The sequence below is a fragment of the Dermacentor andersoni genome, chromosome 3 (assembly GCF_023375885.2).
Source record: "Dermacentor andersoni chromosome 3, qqDerAnde1_hic_scaffold, whole genome shotgun sequence".
Taxonomy (NCBI): domain Eukaryota; kingdom Metazoa; phylum Arthropoda; class Arachnida; order Ixodida; family Ixodidae; genus Dermacentor; species Dermacentor andersoni.
The window spans coordinates 147,888,919-147,902,578 of NC_092816.1; the positions used below are offsets into that span (position 1 = coordinate 147,888,919).

The 13,660-nt window shown below is 46.3% G+C and overlaps 1 protein-coding gene across 1 annotated transcript in view; it reads left to right on the forward strand.

Annotated features, from left to right (window-relative positions):
• LOC126524665 (uncharacterized) overlaps positions 1–13,212 on the forward strand; it is a 113,186-nt gene extending 99,974 nt beyond the window's left edge. Inside the window, exons 11-14 of the mRNA XM_055067416.2 lie at positions 4,468–4,583; positions 6,719–6,766; positions 8,823–8,928; positions 12,989–13,212. Of these exons, the coding sequence (XP_054923391.1) occupies positions 4,468–4,583; positions 6,719–6,766; positions 8,823–8,928; positions 12,989–13,142 (424 nt within the window). The 3' untranslated portion in view covers positions 13,143–13,212. The remainder of the gene's footprint in view (positions 1–4,467; positions 4,584–6,718; positions 6,767–8,822; positions 8,929–12,988) is intronic.
• The last annotated feature ends 448 nt before the right edge of the window (positions 13,213–13,660 follow it).

Genomic DNA, 13,660 nt, shown 5'->3' on the forward strand with positions numbered 1-13,660 from the left:
TGCTGGATCTCCTATCGCAACGTGCGCTGACAAGTTATCACTCTTAGCACTCGGAACGTTCGATGTTTGTTGCCCCGGGCCTAGGGGGCAATTCCACTTCATATGCCCACTAGAGCGGCACGAGAAGCAGCCTCTAAACTTGGGTTCTGTCTCCGCGCCTCGACCTTTCCCACCGCCGCGACTACTTTGCGGTGCGCCAGGCTTAACTCTCGGGCCTTGTGACTCTGCCGTCTTTTGTTTCAGCTGCTTCCCAGCACTGTTCTTGCCTTGCGCCTCCTCGAATGTCCGCAGTAGCGCGGCTAGTTCTGGTGCTTTTAGCCACGTTTTTCCTTCCTGCAGCGTGACGTACCGAAGTGCGCCATCTGACAGGTTTTTCTTCAATTGGTCCGCGACCAATAGTTTAACCAGCTCCTCGAACGTCGACACGCCTCTCGAGTCAAGGTAGAAGTGCAGGTAGCTTTGAAGGCGAGTTGCATAAGGTCTCCATCCTTCGTTCATGCGCTTTCCTGACCCCAAGAACCTTTTGAGGTACTCCCCTGCGGAAAGTTTGAGCTCGTCAAGTACTGTTTCCTTGACTTTCGAATACTCCTTGTGTTCTGCCGGGCTAAGTCTTGTGGACAAAAACGGAACCTTCTCCGCCACCAACGGGAAAACAATCGGTCCCCAAAACTCCCTCGGCACTTCATATGCTTGCAGGGCGCTCTCAACCGACTCAAACCATACTGGAGCCTCGGCCTCTGATGGAAATTTGGGAAGCACCTCAGCGAGACACTTAGCATAACGTCTCAGCTCACTGCAGCAATCCTGCACACCGAACGCGTGCCCGCTTTCCCGTGAGCTCCCGCTTCCGTTCTGCCTAAATCTCGCAAGCTCCACCTCCAACTCAAGCAATCGGCGCCGATCCGCGAGGCTTCTGAGGTCCATTTCCCTCTGGCTCTCTGATGCTACATCCCTAGCTGAGTTGTCCTCGACATTCTCGTCTCCCCGCTCACTCATCGTGGGATGACTTCTCCTGTCAGGGTTCAAGTGAGCAAACCTCGTATTCATACAATACTGTACGACTAGGCAGTGGTACCCCCGAGGTGTAAGAACGAGAGGACTCACCACTTGCTGAGATGCTGCTGGTCGCAGCTGCTACGCCTTGCCCGATGCAGGGTCGGCACCGTCGGTCGCACCAAAGTTCCAACGTGCTCACGGGACCTTGCTTGAAGTGGAGACGGCCAGGAACCGTCGATGCCTTTGAATTGACGGCTTGCTTCGCCTCAGCTGCGGATATTCTTGCCCACGCCGCAGTTTGATGTCGTTGCCGAGTTGCTTCTTGCAGTCTTCGGCGAACTTCCCCGCTATCTGCGACGCCTCAATCGGAATGCAGAGTGTTCCTTGTCGTCGACTGTTTCGATCCTGTCGACTGCGCCAGTGAATTTTATACCTTCTTCCTTCTTACACACGTGAGCACCGAGTGCTCCAAGCTGGCGTAACCAGCTGACTTGGTAGAAAACTTTTCTTCAGCTGTCGTCGTTTCTCCCCTGCCATCAGAGATGCGACGCCATAGACGTTGCACTTGGAGAATGAACTTTATGTAGACAATATTTACATTGACAGCTATTTACAGTGGGTCTGACGTATCAATTCGACATAGCCGATAGTGCATAGCACCGTTCGTACGCCAAGACCCTTGGGTTACACTGGGACCGGCGCCTTAACTCTGCAGAGCCGAAAGTGCAGAGCACCTTTCCAGCGCCCGGAACCACCGTGAGAGGTCGGGAGCCAGGTTTTAACCCTTCAGTTGCTCCTCCCGAATCCGCCAGTAAATTTTCTACCTTCTTCCTTCTTACACTCGTGAGCACCGAGTGCTCCAAGCTGGCGTAACCAGCTTACTTGGTAGAAAACTTTTCTTCAGCTGTCGTCGTTTCTCCCCTTCCATCAGAGATGGGACGCCATAGACGTTGCACTTGGAGAATGGACTTTATGTACACAATATTTACATTGACAGCTATTTACAGTGGGTCTGACGTATCGATTCGACATAGCCGATAGTGCATAGCACCGTTCGTACGTCAAGACCCTTGGGTTACACTGGGACCGGCGCCTTAACTCGGCAGAGCCGAAAGTGCAGAGCACCTTTCCTGCGCCCGGAACCACCGTGAGAGGTCGGGAGCCATGTTTTAACCCTTCAGTTGCTCCTCCCGAATCCCCTCACGGCAAATCACGACACCCCAATGACCTGATTGGGTCAACTGGGCTGTCACTCATTGGACACTCTCTTTCTCTCACCCTCTCTCTGCGTTCCTCGGAACATTCAGAGAGATAGAGGGAGAGAAAGGAACCACAAAACAACAAATAAACAAATAACATCCCAACCGTTTCGTCTCCGCGACATATATGGAAAAGCCTCCCGACACTTTGACGAACACTTACGGGAAACGACCATCTGCGTCGCCCCATCCTCGCACCTTAATTAAAACCATCGCGCACTGCGTGCCGCAAAGGGCACCCCTGCCGGAGTGCACCCACCGATTCACCATGCTGTCTTGTGCATGATTCATCTCCTCCGGCGGGCCTATAAAGCTAAGTGCACAGATGGATTTGTCTCGGGTGCCAGCCTACCTTTCAAGAGACCGCGCATCGGGTCACCGATCCCTCTGGCTTTAAGCTGCCCCTTTGTACCCCGGGCATGGCCATTGACGCCCTAACGACGCTTTGCCCGTGGTCCGTCCCAGGCAGGGCGCCTCCGTCCGCGCCTCCGGGCCAAAGGGCCCCCAACGTCGCACCCTTTCCTACGTATCAAGACCGCACGCGCGACAGGTTAAGATGTCCCGAGGTGTCGGCGTGGGCTATCTGCCGCCAAAGAGCGCCTTCCGACTCATTACCGAAGTGCCCGGCTGGTTTTACTCTCGGCGAAGCCCGAAAACGGCGACCTCTCACAATTCTCGGGCGAAATTACCTCCCAGCCTCTATGCCGTTTGTCAACATCCTTTACAGCCAGCCTAGCGGACAGCTTGCGCGCGAGCCGCCGTGCTCGGCGCATGTGCGGCCTTTAGCCAGGCCATGAACGGGGCTCCGCTGACGAGCTGACTGGGGAGACGCCTTGCCCGCGATCTACAATGCTCGCGGCAAGGGGTTGCACAGCAGGCCAAGCCACGCTGCGAGCTGCAGTACACGTGCTGGCCAACGCCTTGGCCAAGGGAAACGGTCGGGTGTCAGCTCCACGAACGGCCACGTTCCGTGGAGCGTCAATCGCCGGCGTCCGACTCTTCAGCATCTGGTCTTGCCACGAAGCGTTACGCCACGCGTTCGCCTGACTTGACCCAATCGTGGCACGGCGCATCTTCGGGATAACATCGCTGATTTGGTGAGATGTGGCACATGCGTGGTGGAATGAGGGAAGAACCCGTGCATGCTTCGTCGTCGTCGGAGTCGTTTTCGTTCCCTCATCAAAATCAACCCCCCCCCCCCCCCCACACACACAGACACAAGAAAGTTGTTCCGGTAAAAAACAGCTTTATCTAAACACCACACCACAGTGACGAAAACTAACAGATGCTGGACACGACTTAGAGTCTGAGCAACGGATGTACACAGCACGGTTAAGTGTTTCCACACTAAGATTCAAGCAAAATAAAGACTGTCACAACAGTCCAAACCTGCACGAAAAATGCAAAAATAACGAAAAATAAACAACACCGAATGTCACAACCCCTTTCATCGTCGCTAGGCTCAGTATCGTGGTTACGAATGTCTACGAAACCGCAGTCTATACGGACGGTGTTTTGTACAAAAAGCCTTGGGGTAGCTTTCGAAGTTATTTGTCCAAGCTCACAAAACACACAAGAGTCTACACACACATTGCATATAACAAGACCTCTCTCGTATAAAGCGAGACACTAATAAACCAGTTGTAGTTAGTTACCTAACTTAATTCGAAAGACAGATGATCACTAATAGCTACCCCCTTTAATGCTGAAGATCATCAATGAGATAGTGGAACGCACTGCAGAAATACCAGAAATTTTTTTTCGACAGGCTGCGGTGCTAGTTTCTACTACCTTCTATCTGCAAGTCAAATTTCTAAACCGGACATGCTTTCCTAAACGCAGTTCAAGAAATTCACCTAAAGAAATGGTTGGCAATGTTACAGTGCTTGGTAGCAGAAGCTGATGTAGCAACTTTCTGGGCACGGTGCCCCCTTTTCCCGTGAACCACTGCTTGCGCACAGCGTGCTCTTCGTTGCTACTTCGACTGGCATCTAGTGCGATTACTTGCTCATTATCCCGGAAGCCACAGATCTTTCTCCTACATTGAGCAACGTGTTCTATGTTAACGCCTCCAGTACACTTTTTCGTATTCAGTTCTTTGATATTCCCACCCTGGATATCCTGGGAACATCATCCGAGGAACTCGAGCACAGCGCCAAACCTTGCTTTCTGTCAGTGCTTTGCCCTTCGGGCTAATTGGTTCAAATTGCAGGTGCTTAGACAATGAGGACCTGAAGTGGACAAGGTGCAAAGCAGTGAGCCCAGTGAAACGGCGGTATGGAAACCATCCTCTATGTTGCCCGGACTACATGTGCCCAGATATGAAAGGTAATCTCGAGAAAAAGTCAAACGTGTTAGCTTATGTCTTGTAGTAGAGTTACACATTGTAGAGTGGCACATCCTTCGCTTATCAGGCAATGTGATGTCTTTTTCGAAAGGAGGCTATTCGTTCAGGGGCTGCTGTGCTTTGGATAGCTATAAATGAAAGAGTCCAAATATTTCCTGCTTTGGAGTCGTTTACAGCGCTGTAAACTGGCAAACCGAGGACATAGCTGGCATTAAAGCCAATCTAACTGAAACTCTTCTATCAATAGAAAATACTGCTCGATAGGATGCATTAGATTACGAACTATGCATTAAGAAACTGTGTGCCTTCGAGCAGTAATCACTAATCAAACAAATTCGTTTTTGAAGCGCACGAAGCTGCTATGTTAAGCGGCAGCCACATGCACGCGATAGTTGGGTGACAGGGGCAAGCGAAGTGACAGACACGCCCTTTCACGATGTCGCGTCGCGGCAATCACATGGACGGAACAACGCGAAAGAAAAAAGGTAGCGACAAATTCGCATTATTATACAGATAAATACAACCATGCTGCCTTAAAGAAATCGCAACCATACCCCTAAGCCAATGTTCTAATAAAGGTTTGTTACATCTAGCTTTATTATGCTGTAATCGCCAATGCGAATCCGTTCCATACTGCAGCATGAAATTCCCTGGCCGCCATCCGTCGAGCAAAACTATGGCGGCTATCAGTGGTGCCTGAGGCCTAACAAGGTTAAAAGAAACTGATCTGAATATTAATGACAAAACAACGCTGATACTTTGTCTTCAGCTTCAGGCGATAGGAATCCAAGGCTTATTGTATTACTTACTTTTTTTTTGTTCACGGCATACAGCGACTATGCGGAGGCGTGGCTGGTGCTTGTGGCAACATGAGTCCAATATGCCTGTACGGTGCACCGAAGAGAAACTTTCACCACAGATATCCAAGGGATAGATGCATAGTTTCGCATTCCACCATATTACCCAACACGCACGAAAAACTATTATGAAGAACGAAGCTCATAAGATGACCTACTGGAACCGAATAAGCGACCGGGAAGTCCCACGCTAGTTCCTTACTGATTCGCGCTTATGTTATAATACTTTCAAGACTTAAGATCCATTTATTTCTCCAAGAGAAGAAGGCCCGGGACAAAAAGCTACCTTGAAGCAGCTGGACGAGGTCCGGTGCCCGTAATGTACCAAATTCCCGGCACGGAATTTCGGCCACGATAATTTTTTCTACGATAAGGGCAGTGTTCTTGATTACGTTTTGCGTCTTTTTTTATTCTGCAATGCCTATCAAATGAAAAGTCGCATACGTTGTGGATAGCTACATTAATAACTTCGATTCAATAACGCTCGACTGAATTTAAGTGATAGGGCGTATCTCGGCGTCGCCCAAGTGCGCTTGGACACAAGGATGCGCTGTAAAATTATGTTAAAGAATCACAAAAACAATCCCAAGGGAAAACGCTCGGCTAAAAACTATCGATGATGACCTTACAAAATTAACCGAAGAATAATGTTATACTGTGACACTATGTAGCGTGCTGTGTTGCTTTCGGGCTTCAACAATTTTCTAATGTGCTTTATTAACTTAACCCAACATCGCAATAGGGTGCGTATACCGGGAGCGGATTCATGACGTGCGCGGGTAGAATCACTGTGGGATAGGCATGCGAAAGAGCTTTTGGTACATAAGGGCTGTTCGTGAATGCGTGACAGCTTTCGCAAACGTTTTTCACTTTTGCGAGCGGCCGGCACCTTTTCTTACGAACAGCTGTATGTTTGACAAAAATTTTGATTAAAAAAGAAAATGCTGCTCTCTTAGCTTTCGAAAAAGTATGACTTCTGTTATGGTGAAAAACTGTGACTCACAACTACTAAAGAGTGTGTCGCACTCAGAATGTACCCTTTTGCATTCATATCTGTTTATTATGATACGATGCTGAACAATTTCATTGAGAAAAAAGTCAGTGTAAAGCAAACAATAAAAAGGAGCGTGTGAAGTCCTTTATTCAGCCTGTATTTCGCATCTAAGCAAATCGATTGACAGAGAAACTTCTGATCGAGCTCGAACAACGCTACTCCTCAAGCAGAGATGTTTATTTATTTCTTGCCTTTTTATTTCCAGTCGATAGACTGCCTCAGCCGAGGACATTTAAAACAGATTATAAACTAGGTAAGCTTCGAACATGGTTCGGCCGTCCCTCCTTTCAAAGCTGAACGTGATAGCGGAATGAAAAATTCGTGTACATGAATGGTTTCAACAAAGAGAGCCCTAGTTTATGAACTAAAAATATTGACATCGCATTGTGACGATTAAGAGTGCAACAACATGGCCAGATGAAAACGAAGCTATTCCTTATGTCTCTGAGTGAACTCCTTCATCTTTCGAAACTTCGATGGGTAACGAAGAAGAAGTTCTTGGTTTACGCGTAGATTGCAAACATTGTAATAGCTCTAGGACTGCCCTTACTAAAATAATTTGTTGGGCTTTTTGGTCTGTTTTCAAAAGCAGAATTCACTATTTTCTCTAATTGTACATATACTACGTTACTTAAAATATTTATACAGACATAAATATTGGTGGGGAGTGTTGAATAAGCTTAGAAGGGAGTTTGCGGTTCATCTTAAAAACTATTGGGGGACGCTTTTGCTCTGTGCACATGTCTTCGAGATATCTTTCTCTGCGCAGTCAGTCCCGCTGTGGAAAATAAAAATAGGACATCGCTCGCCCTTGGTTCGATCGCATACTGACAAGCAGCTAGTCAGATTGGCTATCGCAAAATGTTGCTGTGATTTCAGTTCTGCGACACTTTATGCTATAAATTCTACGTTAGCAGATGAAAAGTACTGCCTTGTTGGCAAGAGTTGACTCACTGTGCATAGCGCTAAGGCACACAAGAACAAATGCTATGACGTGCCTTTGGGCGTACCATATAATGCATAAAGAACAACACAAAAATTCCAAGCGCTCTTCTAAAAAAGTAAAACTGCGTCGCTACTGCTAGCAGTGACGTGATGTTAATACGACAAAAAGCCTAAGTGCGAAGCATGTTTCAAAGCAAGCTGCCATGTTGGTCGTTACAATTGCTGATTATTGGCGAACGCGTTTTCGTGGCTCAACAGGGTATACCATTATATAGTCCATTTGCCTCAGAAAGGCAAGTTCGAAAGCGCCTTCTACATGAAACAAGGCGTAAACATTTACGATCTACATTGAGTGTTGCAAACTAGTAGGCCGGAAAACATTGAAATACAGGGAACTGCCATAAATACAGGTATATCAGTTCAGCAATCTTTTGGCCAAGGTCCCAATTTGCATGGTTAACTTGTCTGAAAGGTGGGCATTCTCTTCAGATTGGACGCTGAACTGCAGTTTAATAGAGATCATTCAGACACATCGAAGGGAACATGGCACGGAAGCTTATTACAAATCTCAAGTGCAAACCTTCCTAAAAAACCGCTATCTTTTCATCACTGTTGAAAATTGCGGAAGAGAAAACGTCTTTTTTCTTTAAAACAAATTGAAAGGATTCATTCAAATTAAATCATGGATGCGAAAAAAAAATACCAGGACGCGTAAGCACTCATAATAAGTTGTGAATGCGGAAGTATTAATGTTCAATAACACGCCGCTGAGCGGTCACTCGATTTTTGCACTGCGAGTAATTTACCATAGCGGTAAATGTTGCCCAAGACAGTAGACAGCAGCAGTCTGTGGCACAAATGCTGCATGCCAACAATGGCGTCGCGTCGCCGTATCGCCGAGGCCCACTGGTGATGTGGCGTGGCGGCAGCGCTCTCTGGCCTCACGCAACACATGGAGCGCTAGCGCTGCAGCAGGTGTTCCGATACGCACGCTTTGCTCCGTCGAGGAGCGCTCGTGGCCTGGCGTCACAGTCAACTGGAATTTAGGTGCCGTTTCGACGCTACACACGCAGGAACTTTTTTTTCTCAATGAACCATTTGATACTTTCGCATTATAATAATTGCAAAATACCACCCTGACATAAAGTGACTCGCTAGCACGTTTGAGGTAACGTAAAAGATAGCGTCAAGAAGTGAAAGTAACCTCTAGTCAAGGCTAAAAGCCCCGAATGCACTGTTGATTGTGTTCCTCTGCAATTTGTAATCTAGTATTTAGCATGTTAATCTAATGCACATAAAAGATGGGTTCGTTAAGAGAGTGTTCACCGTATTCTTCAGTTGAATAAGCATTTTTTTTAACACAGATGTTTGCATATTTAGAGGAAGATATTTTAGGACGAACCTATCAACTTCAGATTCATGCGAGCTTTGGACTTGCAATGTTAAGAAGGCTGAAGTTAAAGTGTACGGGTAAGTAAACACGCATGTAAGTAAACACTTTGTCGGATACCCCTCTATAGCTTTGTAACGCGCTGGCATGGTCTTCACCGTGAAAACGTCTACAATGCAGCAAGGGCGCTTCGACGTTTGCGGAAATGGTTGTGCCGTAGCTTTGGACATGGATGGAAATGTCGCTGTAAAGTGGGAACTGCTGCTTCTATGTGAGCAAAAATGGCGGCATATATTCTCGAGCTCATTTGCTTACCAACGTTTCAGCGGGTCTCAGAGTAAAAGCCAGTATAGTGCTAATATTTTTTTGGAGGGGAGGGAAGGGTAGAAGAAGTGGGTTTTAAAAGACCCGTGGTTTCTGGTACCATGTGCACGGCTGCACACTTCAGAGCGAAGTAACGAAACCGTGAGAAAGGCCGGTGTTAATAATTTAGCTGCTCAAACAAGAATAGAAACGGCGAACCAAGGTTCACAGCCACTCGGTGGGTCCCGTGAAATTATAGAGAGAGGTGAATTCAACACACTGACTTTTTTACGGTACAGCGCTTTAGGTTTTCTGCGCAATTTCCGATGCGGCAGACCTATTTCATGTGTCCCGTTTAGTTCTTCTATTGTGATACGAATTCGTGTATTTGTCGTAATAAAATATCATATATGACATAGCTTAACACCCACACGAACGTTTTTGCAATAGCGGAAGTTCGGGTTTGTCTTGTTGGTACTGAATCTCCCGAACTACAATTTCAACTACTTGAGGACAAAACGATCAAATGAGGCTCCTTGTTAAAAAGATGAAGGCATCGTGAACTTGAGGTACAGTTCGCTATCAGACTACAACGTACACATACGCAGGGGAGACGCCTAATAGTGCAATAAATATTCTTTAAAATTATAAATTAGGAAAAAAATTGTCAGTGGCTTAGCTCGGCTATGCCAGGATATACTTAGCGAAAGCTAAGGCATAACATGGTTAGCCTTGATTAACCTTGATTACAAGTCCAGGTTTGTCTGGTTGTCTAGCTATGTTGCGGCGTTTAGCCAGTCCTTCGGTGCGCTGTTCGTCTGGTTCCTGGGCGATTCGTTTTTCTTCATCTCGTTCCGATGTCGATTCCAAGCCTCATTCTGCTTATCAGAATTGTCGCCGTCCATACTGCCGCCTCAACTGTGGTTGCGGCGCACGCGAGCTCTCCTTTTCAATCCTCCGACATGTTATTACGCATGCGACGCAGGTGGCGAAGCGAGCGGAGGCGAGCACAACGACGAGGAACGCGGTGTGACGTCATACCAAACGGCGCTGCACAGCGGCGGGACACCTGTGGCTCGGTGCTACTAGTGGCGCATGCGCAGTAGTGACTAGGGAGCGAGAGAGAGAGAGAGAGAGAAGTATCCGCGGTGAGGTGCGCGTTGTGACGTCATGTGGCTCCTCGGAGCACCGCCACGGCGAAATCGCAAGTTCACGGCCAGTAAAGCTTTCGCTTTAAAATGTGTGGGGGTGTTCTAAGCAATTCTAGTGCTTTTATTGTGAGGTCTAAGGAAGACGTTACTGACAAACACGACCTGCTCACCTTAATTGCTTCAAATTTCTCACGCACGAGACGACGACGCTCATGTCTAGAACACAGAAAACGTGCTATTTATGAGTGACATCTAGCACAGTACACCTGCAATCTACAGTGGGCTATAAGCCATTTCATTGGCTTCGCGTCAGATATAAACTTATAAACGGCTAAGGTTGCAGTTGCTCCCCGGATATGATCAGTGCGTAATTGCGTTCGCACATCGCATAATGTAATGCATGAGACAATCTTGTACAAAAAGAGATTCCTGATGGAAGGAATGTATTTATGAGTATGCACTTATCGTCTGCCTGATCGAGAAAGCGCTCAAGTGTATTGAGAGCACGCCGATAGAATAGTCATTGCCTTGTTTGTTTTGTATTATTGCTATATAAACGGTTGGGTCCACTGGGCATGTGTGACGACTGTGAAGTAAGCTCACTCTGAGTGGGCAAAGCATACAGACGCCATCAAGAAGTGCGCGAACTGCAAATGGCACAGAAGCAGTGCAAAAAGCACATCACTGCTTATTGTTCCATTTCCTTACACTTTCCTTATAATACAGTCAATCAGGTTCGAGGTAGTATACAGTTGCAATGACTTTACTTTGTATGACGTCCACTTACCAAATTAAAGTGCAGGCGCTGTTGGTAAAGTCAGATCTTTTGAGAATTATATACGTGAATTTCTTTACGTTCGTACTGGCGAGAAGTGCTACTATGTTTATCAGTACAGTGTAACATAGCGCTTGTTTCGTTTTCTTTTGTTTATACCGTAGCTTTTTCTCGCAGAGTGAGTGCGACTTAAGCTGAAGGAGTTTTAGTTACCCCTGCATAAAGGAAATGATGGGCGGCACGGAGAAACCTAAAAATAAAAACAAAAAGATACCTGCACGGCAAATACTTTACTATCTTTACTATCTTGCCCTGTTAGAAACCAAACCTGCGCCAGATATCGGAGATGCCAAATATGACGGCTGTGTAGAATTTTTTCAAAGGAGCTCTCGCTAGCGTTGCTCTGCAAGTGCTTATGGAGACCAAAATCTGCCCGGAAGTGGGGGTAGGGTACGCAAGGCCGAGTTACATGGCCTAGGAAAAGTGTTCGCCTCGAATTCTGACAAAACACAACACTGCTTCAATAATGCTTCCTGGTCATCCCTAGGGTGATGAGCTGCTTGGTAAATCCTCGTCCTCTTCGCAATATTTTAGCAGCGTCTGAGAGCAATGGGATAAGCAAAAGATTGCCAACAAATGGGCCTGAAGGGTTATAAAAGCTCAATGACTACTCATGTATGATCGTATTGTATGAAGCTTGTATGAAGAAGACTTTAGTTACAGCTGCATAAACGAAGTGAAGGGTGGCACTGAGAAACCTTAAAACCAAAAGACGAGAAGAGAGGGGGTTAACCGAGGGTCCCGATTTTTATTAGTCATATCATAAGAAGCCAACAAACACTGACACCAAGGACAACATAGGCGAAATTATTTGTGCTTAATAAATGAAATAAAGAAACGATAAATTTATGGAAATTAAAGTGGATGAAAAAACAACTTGCCGCAGGTGAGAACCGAATCCACAACCTTCGCATTTCGCGCGCGATGCTCTACCAATTGAGCTACCGCGGCGCTGAAAAAGGCATCGGCAGGCAAATACACAAATCGTGCCCTCTTGGAAACGAAACCTACGTAAGATACAGGAGATGACCAATATGACAGCTGTGTAGAAGTTTTTCAAAGATGCTTTTCCGGAGAAGTCTAGGGGCCTCTTTGGCTTGCAATTTCTGCAGCGTATTCAGTGTCCAGATGATGACATTCGGTGATAATGCTTTATTAATCATAAAAAAAACACTATCAATCTGTAGAGAATATCCAATGTAGCGTACCATAGCCTGAATATCCGCCGCTGATGTAATCCACAGGGATGGAGACACTGCGTGCTAAGCGTGTCGCGTGATTTTCGAGGCACGCAACACATTAGCGGTAGTGGAAGGGCGGTAGCAAATACATTTATTTTTACTTCTTGAGTGCAGTTTCTCAAGTGCACAATGTACACTTTTCATCAAAATTCGTGTAGCCAGCACTCAGGCAAGCAGGCGTGCTGAGGTTGCGCAAGGTGTAATGGTGCCTCTGCGGTACAGCTGGTGATTGAAATGTACGTGGTGGGAAGCAACAAAGCTTTTCAAACTCCAGATATTGAAATCACTTAAGATGTAACAGAAGGTCGTGTGCACAGCTCTGGTGAGCTATGTAGACTCCGTTTTGAACTATACATATTCTATAAAGGCTCGGTGGCTGTACTAACAATGGCTAGAATTTTTAAACGCGCTCAAAGCGTGAAAATGAAAATTACCAGGACACTGATGCTGCTGCCAATCATTCAGCCAGCCGAATTTCTGAATAATGGCGACATGATTAGGCGTGTGTTGTCGATGTCCAGTCATGATGTTCCGAAGTAAGTAAGAGTTCAGCCCAGGCGTACTAACCTTTCAATGCGAATTTCTCTTTCTACCTTTTAACGAGACACAGATGCGAGAAATACGACCGAGGCATTGAGCGAGGCTGTACACTGGAAGTCAAAAATCCACACAAGCCTTACCCAGACTGCTGCAAAAGGAAAGTTTGCCGGCACTATTTTTCCACCTATTATCCTGGCTCGTACATTGCCCCGTCTCCGCTGTAGATATTTCCTTTACTATCCTTCAATCATAGTTCTGTAGCGCGAACAATGATTACAATAAAAACAAAGCTGCCCATTTAACGGTTTCTTTTGCAATGTTTTCTTATTTTGTCTTCTTTCTTTCCTTATTTATTTATTTACAGGATACTGCCTGCCTTAGTCTTAGGCCTTGAGCAGGAGTGGACAGTGCGATATACAGATGAACAAAAAAAAAATTAACAGCAAAGATCATTACAAGAATTCAATACATTGCAATAGAGATATTCCCTGATCCGCACGAGCCGTACAGAGCATTCCAAAAAAAAAAAAAAAAGCATCACAAAATTTCAATATATTTTAGGATACGGATATTCGCTGAACCGCAAAAGCTGTACAGAGCATATTGATAACAACGCGATAGTGATAACAAGGAGTCGCATTCATACTGGTATGCTGAACGACATCGCGCATGATCGGTAGGTTGAGCAACAAAAAATCTACAAATAGTAATGACAAGCAAGCGAAAATAGCACTTGCGTATA